Source organism: Calypte anna, chromosome 4A (genome assembly GCF_003957555.1).
Source record: "Calypte anna isolate BGI_N300 chromosome 4A, bCalAnn1_v1.p, whole genome shotgun sequence".
Classification (NCBI taxonomy): domain Eukaryota; kingdom Metazoa; phylum Chordata; class Aves; order Apodiformes; family Trochilidae; genus Calypte; species Calypte anna.
In genome coordinates, this window is record NC_044248.1 from 2,712,794 (window position 1) to 2,731,942 (window position 19,149).

General features: G+C 46.5%; 1 protein-coding gene across 7 annotated transcripts in view; it reads right to left on the reverse strand.

Annotated features, from left to right (window-relative positions):
- Positions 1 to 280: 280 nt before the first annotated feature.
- The window catches only part of ALPK1 (alpha kinase 1), a 43,158-nt gene continuing 24,289 nt past the window's right edge, over positions 281 to 19,149 (reverse strand). For 6 of the 7 annotated variants that reach the window (XM_030449782.1, XM_030449777.1, XM_030449780.1 and 3 more), the window contains 11 exons: positions 12,819 to 13,017; positions 10,738 to 10,797; positions 10,062 to 10,148; positions 9,300 to 9,376; positions 8,035 to 8,130; positions 7,437 to 7,541; positions 5,040 to 7,017; positions 4,152 to 4,305; positions 2,829 to 2,991; positions 2,152 to 2,338; positions 281 to 1,055 (listed from right to left, as the gene is read on the reverse strand). In XM_030449782.1, coding sequence (XP_030305642.1) covers positions 859 to 1,055; positions 2,152 to 2,338; positions 2,829 to 2,991; positions 4,152 to 4,305; positions 5,040 to 7,017; positions 7,437 to 7,541; positions 8,035 to 8,130; positions 9,300 to 9,376; positions 10,062 to 10,148; positions 10,738 to 10,797; positions 12,819 to 13,017 — 3,303 coding nt within the window. In that variant the 3' untranslated portion in view covers positions 281 to 858. The remainder of the gene's footprint in view (positions 1,056 to 2,151; positions 2,339 to 2,828; positions 2,992 to 4,151; positions 4,306 to 5,039; positions 7,018 to 7,436; positions 7,542 to 8,034; positions 8,131 to 9,299; positions 9,377 to 10,061; positions 10,149 to 10,737; positions 10,798 to 12,818; positions 13,018 to 19,149) is intronic. The other variant, XR_003987523.1, reaches the window with a different exon arrangement.

Genomic DNA, 19,149 nt, shown 5'->3' on the forward strand with positions numbered 1-19,149 from the left:
TGGGTGAGCCTCAAAGGAAGGGGATGCTTTGCTTGCCTCAGTGGAACCCACACCAGAACTGCCCCTTCCTGGAAGTGGCTGCACTCACATCCAGTGATGTTGTTTGTGGGAATTTGTTGCAGGATTGGCCACCAAGCCTGTGGTGCTCACTGTTGCACCAGAAGAGATGGGCTGTCCTCAAGGGAGAACTGTTCCCTTGGGAAAGTCTTCCCAGTGGTTTGGTAAATGCAGCAGTCCTGAACTATTCACCTGAAGCACCTCTTGGCTCAAGAACACTATTTTTTTTTTCCCTTGGAGAGCAGTTGTTACAGTTAAAACCCTATTTCCACCTGTTTAAATGTTGTTTGGTCACACAGGCACACAGACACAGGTCCCTCTGAAAGAAACTTTGTTATTTTGGAAGCAAACCCAAGCAAGACCATTTTTTTCACCCCTGAAGCGTTTAAACAAGGTTTTAAAAGTTCTACAGATGGCTGAAACACAACTCTCTGCTTCTGTCTCACTCCACCTCATATCCCATTTCCAAAGAGCAGATGGTGCCTGTGGCCTTTTCTAGGTCTGAATGGATTAAAAAGTTTATACAGTCTTGTGGTAGCTGAATTTGGGAGGTTCTTTTCCTGCTCTTCTGCTGTTCATTCTTGTAAGATGGCTGCAACAAAATAAGGTTCAGATGGATCCCAAGATGGTAACCTGGCAGCACCAGGCTGGATGGAAAGATCAGAACTTGTACAGGTAACAACTGACCCGACTCACACTCGGTGGCTCTGTTGTCACAAAGACAGGTTGCTCCTTGAGGTGTGGGGGATAAAATTCTGCCCAGCTGAGGGGTCATTCTTTGGGTGGCTGCCTCGTGCCAGCCTACACTGGCAGCTTCACTGAGGGTCTTCTTAGAGACAGGCAGTGACAGATTTCATTGCACTCCAAGTGCTGGTTATTGAAGAAGTAATAAATCCCTTCCTTCCCAAAGTTGGAGCGTGAAACATCTGTGCTGTTAAGAGAGTGGATCTGGGGGTCTGTCAGGTAGATGAGGCCTTTCCCATTACCTGTCACCCAACCTGTGGAAAAAAGGATACATCTTGGTATCCAACTTTAAAGTCTTTGGATTATTGTTGTGCTCAGGACACTCTGCTGGGCACAGCCCCTCCTCTGTTAATGTCACCTCAATCACTCCTGGTTTGCACCCAAGAGTTACCCCTAGGGGTTCATGATGAGTATTTAATAAAATTAATATTCCTAAGATTCCATCCCTGCTAAAGGTTTGGCTGGAAGGTTTGATCCTTGGCTCTCAACCAAAGACCTCAGCTTGCTCTTAGCTGAAGGACAGCATCAACATACAGACAATTATTTTCTGACACACAGGGTATTTCCTAGTAAGCAGCAGAATGAAGAAAACAGAGGGGAAGAAACAAGATAGTATACATGGAGAGTTAATTAAGTTGTGAGGTTTTAATTTTAGCTAACTAATCCCCAGCACCATGGTCAGGTTTGTGCTTTTTTTCAACCCTCTTTTATCTGAAGCCATGGATCTGAATTAGAACAAAATGATGAATTTCTACTAAAAGAACAACCTGACACATCTAAGATTTCTCCCTGCCTTCTCTTTAAGCCCTCCTCTTCCTTGGTCCTCAGAGTTACTGTGAAGGGTACTGTAAGGTTTCACATAAGGAAGCAGGGGAAGCAAGACTTTTATATATAAAAACTTATAAGAAAGGGAAACAAAATCTGCATCCCAGCTGATTCCTGCTGCTGTAGCAGAAGCAGTGTTAGCCAAGGTAGGAAATGCTATGGACACTCTCTTGTAAGAGATATATCTTCATTTCTCCTATTTCTATGTCCCATTCTGACTACACTGTCTCTTCTGCTTCCATATATATTTTTTTCTAGCACAAAAGAGCCAAGAAACCTGAAACACATTCTAAATGCCCAAAATCTGCTCCTTGCCACTGCATGTCACAGTTCCTCAGGCACCATTTAGCTGAAAAGGGGCTTAGAAGTGGTTTATGTGCTGCTGCTGGGATCTAGCAGAGAACAAGAGCACAGCTCAAGGTAAAACCTGCACATTCCTCCCTTACTTGACATCATTTAGAGACAGGACATCTCTCCCATGGTGTATTCTGCAAGAGGAGAGGCACAGCTCCCTGCCATACACACCTTGCAGATCAACAACAACATCTGTTCCCTTGGAGAACTCGTAGGAGAAGTGGCCATAGGCCAGACCAAACTCCGTGGCTTTGTACTCATCCTTTACTACCTTCTTGTTGTTGGATAGCTTCACAAACTCCCCCAGGATGTAGGGCTCCACACTCACACATCCTGTTATAGTTCTGTCCTCCAGGATCTGAAAAGAGAGTGTTAATGACTCTCATGCAAGCAGGGATGTAGCCCTGAAACTCAGCACCACTCAGGAAAGGCCTCAAAGTTGTCCTGCAGCAATTGATTCTCTGCAAGAACCTGGTTTGCTGGCTTCTAGTGAGGTTTAGGCATCTCTGTGGTGCTCAAAAGGGGTCATTTTGATGTCCAGATTTCATAATTACCCCTCAAAAGAGATGCAGATATGCTATTAGGTGATGTTAAAGTCAGGCTAACTCCTGGCCTTCATTTTCAAGTGAGCTTCTGACTTCTAACAGAACACAGCATCTTTTCTGCCAGCTCACCCACCAACCTGTAGCTCTGCAGGCAGGTGCCTTCTGCCCTCAAAGGAGCAAATGCAGCTACCAGGAAAGCTCAGAGGAGTGACAGCTTGTCACCTCGAGGTGGCTTTAACTGCCAGCACTTCCAAACCAGCACTGCCTGCACAACACTCCCTCCCATCCACTCCCACCTCTTACCAGGAGCACTGCAGATGGGATGTAAAAGATCTGGGTAGGGACCTTTTGCTCATAGAGCCTTTTGTTGAATTCTGTCACGTAGTACTGGGCAGTCATTTGTCGTTCCACGTCACTGAAGTGATGGAGAAGTCCTTTTTCCTCTTTATATTCCTTCCCCACATACCTACACACACATAAAAAAAAAGAAAAAAAAGGAAAAAAAGAAAAAAAAAAGAGAGAGTGTTTGGCTTGGCTGGGTTTGCAGCAGGCTGGTGATGCAGAAACATCACCACAAAGCAGCACTGGGGCTGTTGGGAAGCAAAGCCAGCTGGTGCTTTTAAACTGGTTAAAACTGGGGGTTTCTTGTTTCTTTTTTTTGCCTTTTTTTTTTCTTTTATAGCTCTTACAGGCACAAAATGCTGCACTGATCCCACTGTACTGATCAGTCAGATCCTAGAATGTGGGTTTTAGAACACTGGGATGTTTAAAGTCAACTCTTCTTGAGCCTGAGGGTGACCCATCTCAGAGGTACTTAAAATACTCTCCTTGATAATTCATTATACTTCTCATAATAACTCATGAGCTACCTGTAGGAACTACCCCAAATCTGGGGAAAAAAAACCAAAACAAAACTCTCAAAAATCCAGATGAACTGTCCAAAATCTGCAGTTAGCAGAGGTCTCCTGGTGCAGAGGCCTTTGTGAAGCCAAGAGGTGATTTTATTCATGCTTGTGAAGCAGACACATCATGAACCTGCAGCTGAACTTAGAAAAAAATCCCAATAAACAACAGAAACACCTCTCTGCCTGTAGGTGTGGGGGGATACTTATAGCTCCATTGCTCATTCTCCAATGCAAAGTTAGAGTTCAAATAAAAAAAGGAGGCAACATTTAAACTCCTGGGAGATGATCCCAGCACAGACAAAGGTGAAGTCAGGCTGGTGAGATGCCATGAGCAAAATGAACAGGAAAAAAAAGAAATGAACAGGAAAGCAGAGAGTTGTGTGGAGTAATGGGAAAGACTGGCAAAATGACTGAAAGATTTGGGAAAGCCATAAAACATTCTTGCAGCAGAAAATCAGCAACACTTGAACCAAGTGTAAACTAGGTTGAAACAGACTAAAGAAAGAATCCTGCCCCACCATGACTGTGATTTCTGTAACTCTCCAAGTAAAAACTCACACTGCCCTTTGAAAATACTTGAAAAAAGCAACTCTCTAACCAGGCACTGGACTAGCTGCATTAAAACCAGTTTAAGACTGATCTTACCAGGCAGTTTTCATTCATCATTAGGCAACAGTAGCATTGATAAACATTTTGTTTCAGAAATCCCTTCGCTCAATACCTTCCCAAGCTTTCCTCTTGGTGCAGGAAATGTATCCAAAATGCACTCCTCTGTTTGCCTTCCTTTGCCACCTTCAGGTAGTCCCCAATGACCACAGCAGTCTCCTGGGCTGTCCAGAGGCCTGATTTCTTTGAGTATTTTAAAAGAAGAGCAGCTACACAAAGAAAACACCATGAGTAGAACATAAGAAATTCCACAGGTCTGCTCTAAGCCTGTGTAGAGGGATGAAAGAAACAAGCAGCCAGCAGAGAGGATGCCCAGGCTTCTCTGAAAGCCAAGTATGGGGGTATAAAACACATGCTAAGAGGTATCTAGGTGCAGAGATGGGTATTTTATATTTAAGGACAAAAAAAATAATTGTTAAACAGGCTTAGACATGCAAGGTTTTTACTTAATGAGCATCTGGTAGTGAGGTTGCTCCTTCTGGTTTTTTCAGTGTATGGATGCAGTGTCTGCAAGTGAAGTAGTGGCTGTAATTTATGATGAATTTAACAATCTTTATCTGAAATAAATGGTTTGCAGGGATGAAATCTGGAACCTAAATGCCTGACAAATCCAGAGACTCAAGTTATAGGGTAGAAAGGGCTTGGTGGACTGGCACAGGGAGTTCAAGCAGCCCAAGTGACCACCTGCATGAAGGGACTGGGTGGGCATGGAGATGGAGCCCATTTCTGTGAGCAAATGGGTAAGAGGGAAGAGGAGAACATGGTTCAGAGGAGTGCCCTTCCTTTGCTAAAATTCTTACAGAAAACCTCCTAAACCAACAAAAAATTGAGTTCTGATAGGTGGTGGGTAAAAAAATCATGTTAAAAAAGCCTGAGTCAAGACTGTTCCCTGTGGGACTACCTGTTGCTGGGTGAAAATGCCCACTGCTGTGTAGAAACTTACTGTATGTTTTACGAAGCTGTTTGGACTTAAAAATTCCAGTAGGTCTCAGTCTCTGGACAATCCACTCATGTCCCACCCCTGCCAGGAGCTGCTTGTAATCCTCATCCCTCAGAAACCGAGCATCAAGGATGTCTTCCTTCCTCCTCCCAGGTGGGAAGGAAAACCCACTGCCCCTTGGGATCAGAAAGGGACCTTCAGGGCAACCCTGGGGCACTTGTGCTGGTTTGTCCCATGAGCTCTGAGATGAACTGGATTGTCTCCTGCTGCTCACCAGGTCCTGAGCCTTCCCTTCATCTTCTTCAGTAGTGGCACAGGCAAAGTGTGTGGTTATGGAGATCTGTCCCCCTGAGGGTGAAGCTGTTGGTGCAGTGGGAGTTGGTTGATCCTCTGGAACAGACACCACAGGATGGTTGTTTGCTGAGGCTCCAAAACTGAGGAAATCAAATTGGGTACCATCGATTGTTTCTGCTTGGGTGTCAACTTCAGGCACTTCAACAGCTCTCTTGCCCACCACAGCAGATTTCCTCAGCTCCTTACACCTGGAGGAGCAATTTTTGGTCATTTTTGGCTCCACGCTGGTTGATAATCTGGAAACACCACCATTTTGGGGGGGGTCCTCTGTGCTTTCTGCAGCTTCTCCTCCTGGGTGGCTCCTGGGCTCCCTGCTGCTATCTTTGCTCCTGCAGCCCAGCTCCACCCAGGAGGAGTCATCCTCCTCCTCTTTTGGACTGATAGGAACAGGGTGATGTGTGGAGAGGGAAGTAACCACCTTGCTCACCTCCCCTGCTTTGTTTTCTGAAGAACTCTCTCCCCTGTGTCTTCCCCCCTGCAGACCTTCTCCACAGAAAGACACCTTCTCTACCAACCTCCCAGTTTGGGGAGCAACCACCTCAAAGGAAGGGTGAGGAGATCCCCAAGAGCTACTCAGAGGCTCTTGAGGAGGTGGATGCCAGGCTCTGGGAGGTAAGGAGTGCAAGTGTGCAGCCTCACCACCTTCCTCAGATTCTGTCGTGCAACACTGCTCCTCTGCTGAGCCCCTTCCCTGCTGCTGCCCCTCCCCAGAAGAATCTTTGCTGCTTTTACAGTTCAGCTCCTCCCAGCTGGAAGAGGAACTTGATTTGGACAGCTTGCACCAAGAGCCCTCTGAAGTAGGGGTTTGACTCCTGTTTTGCAGCCTGCTGGAAGCACTGTTCTCATCATTTATTTCCAATGGCTCCATCTCTTCGTGGAGGGACTTTGTGGTCACACCAGAGCTGATGATTTTATTTCTTAGGCCACTGGGTCTCTCTGAGCTACTTCCTGCTGCTGGTGAGTCCATCATTTTCACAGCACCCTTCCTCTGGCATGGGCTTTCTTCAGTAGTGCACACCAGGTCTGTGCTTTTGGTTTCTGTTCTTAAGGTTGTGACACAGGCTCCTCCCTGGGTTCCTCCTGGTGTGGCTTTGTGACCCCTGCAAGTCTCTTCAAACACTTGGCAGATGGACAGGTGATGCTGAGAGTGCAGAGCCAGGATTTTCTCAAAGCTGACTTCTGGTGGCAGGAGGGGTTTTTCCACAGTGGCTTTGTAGCTGTCAGGAATGTAGGACCTGGCATCAGAATTGGGGAAGCTTTCCACTTGCAGGTGCTTCTTCACAGCTGTGATCAGGGACATGATCTCCTTGGCAAGCACTCCTTTCTCTTCCTCCTCTTTCAGGGGTGTGCTGTATGAATGCAGCTTCCCCAGGGCTTCTCTACACAGCTGGCTCACCTCATGGAGCTTCTCACTCTCCCCGTGGAGCCACCGATGCACAGTCATGAGGCAGAAAGCTGCTTTGATAAAACTGTGGAGCTCCTGCTTGCTGGTGATGGGGCTGTTACCATCCTTGGTGAGGAGGCCAATCTCAAAGGATTCTTTGGCTTCAGACAGGTAGAACTTTCTCTTCTCTGGGGGACAGTCCTTGGAGTGACTGTAGGACAGCAAACACACCCCACGGATGTTCTGGGAGGGGAGGAAAGAGGAATGAAGGAATTAAAAACCTGGAGCTCTGGCAAAGATAAATACAGCGAGGGAAAAACATGTTTATTTCCCTTATACAATTTGAAGGAGATGTCAGCTCTCCCAGGCTGCTGCTGAATTTCCTGGAGGAAATAAACCTTTTTCCTTGGAAATACAGATGTAGTTTCAGGAGAAGCAGCATTCCCAGATGGGCTGGAGAGCCCATCCTCAAGTCTGTGGGCAGATATCCATCTTGTTAGCTTCTGATTGGCCTTCAGAGCAACATACAGCAACCATACCCACCCATACAGATGCAATGCCCTTTTTGGTGCAAGGGTTGGAAGCCAGATTAGACTCAAATTTAACAGCCTGGCCTCTTCTGCTACACAGGTAACACTTGCAGCATGAAGACAACCACTCACCACAGCTGTGAGGACAAAGAGAGGGGTGTACTGGCTGTAGGCTGCTGCTACCTTGCAAGCCTCAGCAGCTGATAATAAGCGATGATCAAACTCTTGGAGGAGGCTCTGGAGAAATGGAAAAAAAAAAACAAAACGAGAGGAAAAAGCTAATGTCAAAGGCTTTCTTTTCAAAGAGATGGGTCTGCCTGGTAAGCAACCCCATTAGACTGAAGCAAAGCATCTTGAGAATAGTTTCTTGCAAGCAGTAGGTTACCTAAGCTTTCTCTAAGATCTTTGAGTCTTGGCAGAGCAGGACATTGTTGTTTTAATCTCCTGCAGCCAAGTCTGCTCCTGCAGGAGCCTTTTTGCTCAGGTTTCCCATCAATGGGTCACTTTTTGACAGTATAAATATTCAATATATTACCCAGACACACATGCTCTGTAAACACCCCTCATGTTTTCTTTTCCCTGAAGCAAGGAATTCTCCCACCTTGGTGCCAGTGAAGTTTTCCAGCAGGAGCAAGGGAAATTTCTTCATCCCTCTCAGCACAGGAGAGGAAGTGGAGGAAGAGCAAAGTGGGGGTGAAGCTACACACCCAAAAACCAACCCAAGTCTTACCAGGTTGATCTCAGCATTGGTTTTGAAGCGTACATAATCCTTCTCATCCATGGAAGCAAAGATGTCTGCCATAATTCCCAAGGAAGTAGCAATGCCCTGAAAGAGAAATGGGAAAGGATGATGGTGGTTTCCCCCCGGGTATCCTGAATGTTTCTGCTCACAATAAAGCAGGTTCTGTGTAGAACACACCAGGAAAAAAAAAAAAAAAAAAGAGAAAGAAAAAGGAACAAACAAGAACCAAAGAGAAGCACTGCTGAGAAATTCAGAGACATCTTGATAGGATTTTATTAATTTCTACTTGCAGAAAGTGTAGTCTGGTGGATATTACATGGATTATTATTACTATTGTGGATTTCTATGAGCAGCAGCCACCTTGATTACTGTTAGCTCAAGGTTTCAATTTAAACAGCTTTGCATTTTCCCTGCCACTGCATCTTCCCAAGCTGCTTTTGTGACAATGGAAGTGATATCCCCAAAAGCTGCATTAGGCTCTTGGCTAATCATATCTGGAAAGAAAGTCAAAATTCACCACTCATCTTTGCTTCCAGAGAAATGTTCTGCTGCTGAGGTCAAGCTTGAAGGTATGGCAGAGGAGAGGTGAGGTTTGTTTTTGTGGGATATCCTAGGCTGGGCTACAATTACAGAACTTCTTAAAGCATCACCCTAGGAGCTGCAAGACTTAGGTTCACATTCCTGGTTAGCTATGGACACATGGGGAGACTCTTGCTTCATCTCCAGTGGGCAAATTAGTGCAGCCAGGCCTCATAAAGGTGTGAAAGACAGATATGGTGCCTGTTGCAAGCTGTTCAGACAATGTACTGCCAGGGAACATCCCTCACCCACAACAGACAATGCAGTGCAGCCTCTGAACACCCCAGCAAACAGAGGTGCTTGGTCACCAGGTGAACAAAAATCAGCCTGAGTGGTAATGAGCAGATAAATAAATAAAATCTGTGGCTGCATTCTGTTTTTCTCAGAAGCACCTGTGACATCCTGGGTGATGGTTCACTTCAGCTGATTCTGCTTAATGAAAACCCTGACTCTGATTCCCCTGCAGGAAAAAAAGGTGTCAGCAAGCCTGTGTATGCATGCGGAAACAATGTGCAGTGCAGACTCGGGGTGGGATATTTGTCCTGCCTGTTAACCTTGTCTGAGGCGCAGAACTGAAACATTATTGCTAAGAGACCTTTCTGAAGTAAACAAAAACTAATCTGGAGTGATTATGAGCTTGGCCAGGATATCCAGAGGGAAAAAGGAAACCCTACCTTTTTATCTGGTTGAGGAAGTTTGAAGTATCCCACAACTGAAGCCCAGATCAGTTCTGCTGCCTCATACCACATCCCTGAAATAAATCAGAAAAAAAAATACTCACTAAGCAGATTACTGCTACAGATGCTTTCAGCTGTGTGGTTTACACCTCCTTGAGTCAAGTGCCCTCCAAACAGTACAAATCCATAGCACAGCAGGTTTTGCTTTGGTAACACTGAACATTTATTAGTTTCCTTTAGCTCCTGGCTGTGGATAAACACACAATTTATGCTCATAAAAGACTTCAGCTCCACAGCCAGCAAGATGAAAGGTCACATCAAGAGCATAAAATTAAGCCTGTTGGCTTCAAGTACCAAGTCCTGAATACAGAAGCCCCATCATGCTAAAAATGAGGGATTTTCTTGTTTTGAGAGAGGATGTTGCTGTCATGTACCTGTGACAAACTGCTGCACAGAACAGGGGATTTGAGGAAAAGTTTAGCAAAACTGGAGTAGCCCAGGGAATAAGGGAACAGCATTTCAGAATGCTCCTCAACTTCTGGGAAGCTTAATAGTAAAATGCTAATTTCTAAAATGTGGTTTTGCTTGCTACATGGTGCTGCCAAGGGTCTACAACTTGTCCTCTGTGGCAGTGTCATGGGTAGCAGGAGGGTAAAACTCTGACATATGTCAAATTTACAAGCTTGACTGAAAAGGAAAATTAAAAAAAAGGGTGGGGGGGAACTATGAGCAGGTATTTATAGGAAAAAAAAGCCTTACCAAGTTTTTGCAGAATCTGTCCTCTGATCTGTAAGCAAACTGACTGCATGAGGATCCTATCACTCTCCTTAGAGTACTGCCAGGTACCTGCAGGAAGGGGGGAATGAAAAATGCTGCATAAACAGATTGAATAAACTTAAACATATTGGAAAAGCAAACCCTGAAGGCTAAGCAAATGGAGAGCAGATATAAAACCCTAAAAACATAACAGAATAATAATTGTGTCTGTCTTGTCAATCAGAATTACTCCACCCCTCCAGGTCTGAAACAAGCCAGACATCCAGCAGTACAATCATTTAAAAGAAAGGAAAAAAAATAATAAAAACTTGTACAAAGAGCACTGGCATGCATTAAGGAATGGTCCCATTTTTAGAGTTCTGCTCATCTATTCAGCAACAGAAGAAGAAAGTGCTGCAAGGGCCAGGACTTGTTTTTCTGAACCTCAAAAGATACTCAATAATTGCACTGCAGTCTGCTACAGGTCTAGAATAAAATATTCAGCAAAGTTGCAGTTTCCACGTGGTGAAGAAAGAGAAAAACCTGATGTAAGGAGTCATTCCTGAGGCCAGCCTGGCTGTATTTAAAGCCTCTGTGGCAGTTAAAATTAGTATTAAAAAAAAAATAAACAAGCCATCAAAATAGCAACTGGGAAGCTGGAAAAGAAATACACACATACCTGTTGCTCCATTGTCATTAATAAGGTTGCTGAGGATATATTCAGCTTTTAAAAGTTTACCTGATTAAAAAGAAACAATAAAAAGCCAAAATTAATATAAAAGTGTATCACCTGGCACAAAGTGAGCAAATATATACATCAATGTATACATCAGTGAAAGCCCCTGCAAACCAAACTCTTCTTCCCAGCATTGTGGCCACACTTAAGACTGAACCTCCTCAGTAAGTGTGCTCTGCAGGTTCCACCTCCTCTGCAGGAATCTCTCTCTTTGACATGTGCTGTTTCAGAAATACAACAAATACTGAAAAAAACCACAACAAAACAAACAAAACCCCATCCACACAGAAACAACTGATGAGGCAACAGTTCTTGGCCAGGCTCTTGCTTCAGAAAAATGCCATGGAGAAGCTGTATGATATTTAACCTGATACATCCTGCACGCAGGGATGTGGCCATCAATACATGTAGAGGCACCACATTTGTGGTTGCACAGGAAGATGAAATGGTGGCTGTATTTGTTTGACTTAGCACACTACACCTTCCTGCAGGGGTGCTTCACCTTACAGTGTGAGAGAGGCTTCCTTGAGCCACCTGCTGGGATTTCTGTTGAGCTCCTGTGCAACCTGGCTGTGTTCTACACTGCAGCTTCAGCAAACCCACCTCAAGGAGAAAACAAAATACTTCTTTACAGGGAGGTGAAGGCTGGCCCTTGATTTTAGGGTAAACTCAAACCCCATGGTGCAGGCAGGTGGCTCCAGGCACTTGTTTCTCCCTCTGCTCCTTCCCCTGCTTGGGAAGCTGCAGGACTGAGAGCAGTGGAGGTGGTAGTCAGACTGGGGCAGGCACTGGGCTGCTGGCCACCCCAGTGGTTGGGGTTCCCTGCTCTTGCTTCTCTTGCAGAAGAGCCCTCAGCAACAGAGCTGTTCCTGTCCCAAGGAAACACAGGGTTTGTAAACTCATTTTCCTATCACTGGGGACTTCACCAGGAGGGGCTCAAACTCAGCTGACTTCACATCTCACCTCAGAAAGCACAGCCACAGGCTGTGTTCCCTCCCTGTGACTCTCTGCCTTGCTTTTAAGACCTAGAATATGTAGCCAAAAATACACAGAAAGGCTGCAGCATGCAACACAGGGCAGGGTTTCTGCCCTTCAGCCCCCTCTCATGTGGCTCAGGGGTTTTTTTGCATGCAGGAGTCATTTGTGACAGGCTTGATGGGCTGCAGGAGCTGCCCCAAGGTCTAATTGGATCAGCTTTATTCATCCTGAACCTTGTTTTTTGTCTCAGTTGCCAGGCTGAATTGCAGAAGGCTGCTCCAGCCAGGCAGGCAGTGTGAGTGTTGGCTGAATGAGCCCATCAGTTGGAGTGTGCCAGTGTTCAGACACCGTGGCAATGGGAAGTTCACAGCCACAAATTAAAAAATAAAATAAAATAGCCAAGCAGGGAACTTACAGTTATCTTTTTTTGCAAGTAAAATATTCCTCAGTTGGCTTTAATTCAGAGCAGGTTTGTCTGGCTTGGTTTATTTTTTCCCCAGTGGGACAGTGGAAAGATAGATCAAAAACCCTCAAAGTTTTACCCATCTTATAGGAATGGTGGAATTTATTTTATGCTATTTTAAAATCAATTTATCCTGGAGGGGCTGTGAGCTGCATCACTTGCATGGTCAAGTGGTCCCACTGAAACAAACAAACAACAACAAAAAAAAGCAGCTGGGACAGTGCAGAGAAAATGCTGGGATTCTAATTTACTTCTTAAAGGCCCTTGGTCAGAAGTACAGCAATTCAGATATCCCTGTTTGAAACCAGCAGGGAAGATTTGTTAAGGAACAAAAGCTCCAATTAGTATTTTCCACACCCTTTCACAATTTTCTCTCCTGCTTTTGGCTCCGAAACCTTTTATACCAGCCCCCTTTGTGCTAGTGAGAGGAGCTGGGAGGGCTCAAGGGGGTTGGGAGTGGGCTGGGAGTTTGAAAAGATGGCACTGGGGCTTGGATGCCTGTCATCCCCAGCAAGGGACCAAGCACCTTCTTCAAAGTCAAGTAGCTGCTAATTGGGCTTGAGCTGGGACCCTGGAGCAGTACCTGAGTTGACAGAGAGGCGAGCCTGGCGGATGAGCACCTGAGGACCTATGGGGGTGGTGGGCTGGAGCCTGTGGAGACCTTTGGCAATCTGGAGAAGTTTCCTGGAGGCATCGATCCAGTAGAGGAAGCGATCGATGAGGAAGATGATGGCAGCCGCCATCCCGCAGTCCTTGGCTGAGATGGAGGCTTTCAGATAAACCTGAAAGGAACAGCAAAACCTGGAAGGAACAGCAGCACCGTGGGGCAGCCTTGGAGGAGCTCAGGGAACTTCTTGCAGGAAGGGCTCTGCTTTAGTAACCCTCTGCCTGGGCACTGCCTGGGAACAGGGGGCACATCCTCAGCTGTTTGCTGTGACAGCAAGTGCTGAACGGGGTTGTGGAGAAGTGCAGCTGAAAGGGAAGCAAATATCCCATCTGATCTCCAAACTTCTGCTCACCCTACAGCCTTTAAGATCCTCAGCATTCACCCAGCAGGAAAAGCCTTTGTGGCATTTTGTGGATTTATTATAACCTATAATTAAGACTACTCCTGATCGTGGTTTCTGGTTTTTTCAGAGAGGAAGGTTCCAGCTGTTTGGTTTTGTTTGAGCTGTAGGTAACATTCCTGGTATTTCTGGGGGGTCTTTCTAATTGTTTGCTGTTTGGAGCCCCATAATTTCATGGCCTGTTAATGAATTTAAATCATGCCCAACAGATCACTAGTAGTAATGACAACTAATTCCTCTGGAGGGCAGGGACTGGCAGTCCTGCCTGGTGGAGCAAGGAGGTGCTCCACATGCTGACACCCAGAGGATTCCCTTCTTCCAAGTTTGTCATGGAAGGTGGGGAGGAGGGCACCCAATCATCCCAGTCATCATTCCACTGGAATACCTGCCTGGAATACAGCCATCAGCTGTAAGGAAGGACACATCTCTGCATCTACACAGCCTCATGTCTGTGTCTGATCGACCTGTCTGGCCTCCAGGGAGCCTGGTTGCTGGAGCTGGGAGCTGGTGATGGCCAAGTACCACTTTGTGGTGTGGTTGATGAGAAGAGGAAAGAAAAAAACCTCACAAAACATATGAAGCCTCCTCAGAAAAAGGATGTGTTTCTCTTCTCATTCATGTCAGCGAGCTACTCTGCACATGGCAGGGTTAAACACAGGGGAGGGAGGATCAGCACCATCAGCACCACCAGAGGAGGAGAGACTGCCAAGAAAACTGCCCAAATTCCCACTCGAACAGCAAGTTTGGCAGTTACCTCTCATTTTTGTCTTAGCATCAGTCTCCCCTCCTCACATACACACCCAGGAAGAGTCAGGCAGACAGCACCATCCATGGACCACATTAGACCCTGCTCAGGCTTCTCAGACTCCTCATTTCTCTTTTGTTTGGTTTTAACTCACAGCCCCACAATCTGACAGCAAGATTTGGAGCAGCAAATCCATAGCCTGAGGCATGCAGGAGAAACCCACCTCAAACCATTTGGAGAAGAGCCAATGACACCCAGCACAAAGGCCAGCCTGCAGCACCAATCTCTTCCAACCATTTTCTCACTTGTCTGCACTTCAGCGAGGTGAATTTGTACAAATTTCCTTGTTTTGTTTTGTTTTGTTTTCCCCCCTGAGCCTGAGTTGGATTTTCTAAGAGGATGGCACTTGAAAAGGATTCCTGGAGTCTGGGCAGGCACAACTCCACTTGTGCTGGCCAACAATGGAGGAATCCCCCTCTCCAAGCACCTGTAAACTGACACTGCAAACCAGCTATTGGAAATGCTCATCAACAGGCCATATATTTAAGCACAGAGCATCGCCTAATCTATTTTTTTTTTTCCCTCCCCTTCTTCTTTTAATAGATTGGAGCACAAAAGCCTGAGAGAGGGTGACCTACCGAACAAAAGGGCCTTTGAGTTCCTAGGAAAAGTAGACTTGGAGGAGGATGGAAGGAATCCAAGTGGCCCTATTATTTCCACTTGCACTAATTAGACATTTTTCTGTCAGCTATTGAGCACTGCTGAGAGGCCAAACTCACTGAATTCATTTCTAAAGTGTTTACAGAAGTTTGCATCTGTTTGTGTCTCTTCAGGAGGAAAATAAGCACTTCAATAGCATTGTGGAAAATCTAAACGAAGCATCCTATTCCGAAGGGCTTGGCAGTCTTGCAGCTGCATAATTTAACTCTCTGCTCAATGCTGAAACCTCTTGTGTCCCTCTCCAAACCCAAATGGACACAAAATGTAGAAAAGTCAAGGCAGGGGAGAGAAACTTGGCTATTTTTTTTTTTTTTTAATTTTTTTTCTTTTTCTTTTGAAAAAAGGCAGAGCTGCACGCTGTGTGGCAACAGGGAGACACGGTTCCATGTCAGCCTTTGCAAACTCTGTGTGTGTCTGTGTGTGTCTGTGTGTGTGTGTGTGTGTGTGTGTTGTCCCCCCCCTTTCTTCCCTGTGTATCCGAGTGGTACACTGAGAAATTAATACCCTCTCCTTTCATTCCCTGCCAACTCGTGTGGCTGGAAGAATTCCTCAGCACCTCCAGCCAACGCACCGCCGCGCCGGGCACGCACCCAAACCACTCACCAGGAGCCTCCCCGTGCCACTCTGGAAGGACACACTAGTGGGGGGAGAGGCTGCTCCCTCCCACCCAATGGATATAATTATGTATTTATTGTATAGATTATATCCAACCATGGATATAACGGATTGGATTATATCCAGTCATGGATATAAGGGTATAACCCAGACCCAGGGAAACCCTGAGTGACTTCCAAGGTGTCGGTGCCCACCCTAATGCAACCAGGACACCTTGGACACTTTGGGGCTGGCAGCCTGAACAGATTTTACTCACTTTCTTGATGGCTTTCAAGCCAACGTAGGCACATCAACAGAGGGAGGGAGGAAGGGAGGGAGGAGAAGAGGGGGGTCCAGGCACACTTTGTTTTCACATCTGTGCCCCCGATGCAGAACGCGTTGGTCTAATTGAGTTTTAGGGCACAAAAGGGAACCTCACGGCTTGGGAAGTGGAATCAGGTGGTGAGAGAATTAAATTTGCACCAGATTTCTATACACAGACCATTGGGGAAAATGCAAAGCAGCCCTTTAGCGAAGGGGTTTGGGGTTGTTTTGGGTTTTTTTTTGTTGGTTTTGTTTTTTTGCTTTATTTCTTGCCTTAATGGTGCTGAGTGGGAGGGTGTGCTGTTTGCATGGTTCCCTGCATTAAGGGGGTTTAGCTCCCCCTCACACCAGGGCTGAAGTTTGGGTCCCAGCTTTGGGTTCAAAGCCACGATGCATTGACAATGGGGCCTGCTCCCAAGAGAGGGGAGAAGCTCAGAACTGGGGCCATCTGGCACCAGGAGTGGCAGGAAAGCGTCAAAGGGAAATTATTGGTGCATAGTAAATGAGGATGAGGAGGAGGGGAAGAAAACAGGGGGAAATCTTTATGTGGCAGCTGATGTAAGAGGAATTACAAGCCCAAATAAATGAAATATTGATTTAATCCACTCTCTCTGCCCTCTTTATAAAGTGAAGATCCCAGAGGCAAAACCCCCTCCACCACCACCACCAGCATAAGGGCCTGGGGGTGTGTGTGTGTTTGTCCCCTTTGGAAAAACACCTCTGCAAGCAGCAAGGTTGGAAAGCAGGGAATCATTTCATTTTCAGAGTGTCTGGATTTCTGTGCTTGCTTCTACCCACTTCTCTCAGACTGCTTCAGTTTTTGTTTCATTTGTAACTGCAGTAGAGGTTTAAAATCTTTTTAAAACAAACAAACAAAAAAACCTAAACCCAAAAGCAGCCACCAGAAGAGTTCCTAACTCTGTGCACAAGGCAGGAGTTTCAGTGGGATGTACTTCCAGGTGCTTTAGTTCTTTCCCAAGAGCTGTCTCCTAGTTAGCACTTCACTGAACCCTAACAAATTGCCCGGGTTTCCTTTCCCTCTCCATTCGTCCCCTCTGTCAGATTAAACACAGAGTCACAACACCGAGGGATTGGGCTGAAGTCTTTCACCCTCTTCTCCCCCCCCCACGTGCTGCAAGCAGAGCTTGTCTTGCCAAGAGACCAAAGCTGCTGTCACCTCACGGGACTTCTCTATCAATCTCTCTGCCTTTCAGCTGGCAATCAGAGCCTGCTCTGCAAATAACAAGGAATTAAACCTCCTCCTCCTCCTACCACCCCCGTGATGGGCAGAAGAAAGCCTCTCCACGAGGTGCAGATGGATACACTTGAAACACAGGACAAGTCACCCAGCAAATAGCTGCAGACTGAGGAATAAGAAGCTCCTGGGCACTTCCCCTCTCTGCTCAGAGCAGCAGAAAACCCGGCTTAATGGCTGGAGCATCTGAAGCTGTTAATTAGCTCAAGTTCTTCATCTTGAAGGCAGTGGAGAGTTGGGTGTTTAGTCAAAAGGGAGCAGCATCAGGTCCATTACTAGCAGCTCAAAACACCACGGAATAGGGTGTAAAACCACAGAGTGTTTTTTTACAACCACCAGATCTTGCTTCACCGAAGTGCTAGAGAGAGAATAGCTCTATTTTTTCCTCAATTTTTGGACTTTAACTTGCCACTGATTTTGTTTTACTGCTACTGGGATGTTCCACACACTGCTCTTGGCTTCCACTGTCTAGGTGAGAGCTGCTGCTGTTTGCAGAGCAGTACCTGGAGAGTCTTTCTGGCAGCACTGACCCTGTCCTCTTGCAAAATAAAAATAGCCCGAACCCCACACCAAGAGGGTGGCATCGAGACCATGACAAGTAGCTAAGAATCCAAGAGTCTCTTTCCTAACCCTCCCAAACACCAATCCCTTTGGGAAAAAGCATCCTTGGGAAGAAAAACACAACCTGGCAACCTCAGCAACACCAAGTCCAGGGAGGAAACACTCCATGCAGCTGAGTAGAGGAAATCCTGCCCATGCAGCCAACTGAACTGACAGCCCTGGGTACCAGGATCAGACTTCCCTTTTTTTATTATTTGTTTGTTTGTTTGCTTTTAACATCTGGTGCTCCATAGCAATTTTGCCCAGGTATGGAGGGGCAGCCTGAGTGCTGGATGGCTGAAGCTCTCCTGCCTGCACCTGATCTCTGACACTTCTCATTTACACGGGGTGAGGGAGTGCACAGCAGGAGGGAGGCTGCCGGGCCACGGATTCCCTCCCATCCCCTCTCGGGATGAATTGAGCCCACAGCCCTCCCTTAAGTCACTCTCCTTTTCCCTGGGATCACCCAAGAAGAGCTCTTAGGAGGCAGGTAGCAAAAGGTCATCCTGAACAACCGAGATCCCAGGGCTACGACTGAGGGCTTTAATTCTCCTCTTACCACACCAACAGTTAGAAGGAGGAGAAAACTAAAACCCCGGCCCCCTCTTTAGCTCTTTTTCAAAGGCTCACAGCCCTGAAGTGCCACACACACACCTCAGGGTAGCAAGGCCACCTCCCTCAGAAGGGTTTCCCTAATGACAATCCATCAGCACATAATTAGCTGAAGCCCAAGGGCTGCAGGGCCTGATTTTCTACTCCATATTTTCAATATTCCCCTTAACTCCCATGAGATTCTGCACCAGCAGGGAAAGGATTTGCTTCCCCCCCATCCAGGGCAGAGAGCAGGGGGTCAGCCTGCACTGCTCTCCCTACAGCAGGGGCTGATGGACCTGTAGAAACCCTGCTCCTGGGGGCTTTTCCTGTTGTTTTCAGACTGTACCTGTACCAGCAGACCCTGGTCCATGGCTCAGTGCCTGAGCCTGGATGCAGGAATTATTGACACGTGTGCTGGAACTGAAGTATGGGTTTGCAAACAGGCTCTGCTCTTGCAAGAAACAGAATAAATAAATCAAAGAAAATTTAATAAAATAATTAAAATATCATCATGACATAGAGAACTACTGGGGTGCATGGAGTTGTCTTTCCAAGCAACCCAGGACAGGGTTTGTGGGAGCAAAGCCTATGTGTACATGGGCATGTTGCCCTCTGTTGGCTGGTCACTGAGCAGAAGGCTGATTCCATCCCTCGGGAGAGCAAAGATCTGCAGGATGGGAGGCTCTGGCTGCCTCCCTGTTGGATCTGCAGCCCCAGTCTGAACCCCCCAGGTACGTGTGGTAACCAGAGAGAAAAAGTAACCCTTCCTTATTTATACTTGTCAGTGAGGATGCTGTTACAGTCCTGATTTTGTCTGGAATTGTTAATGACAAAACCCAAACCCCTGTGCTTGCTGGGCTGGTTGTGGCCTTTCAAGCCTCAGTGCAGATCCCTGCCAAGGGGGTGTTGAGGCTTCGATGGGGCAGCAGGACAGGCAGTTGGCACCCGGCTGGGAGGAGCTCTTAAAACCTGCTAGGAAAAGGTGGAGGAGAGGATTCTGAGCTTGGTGAGCTGG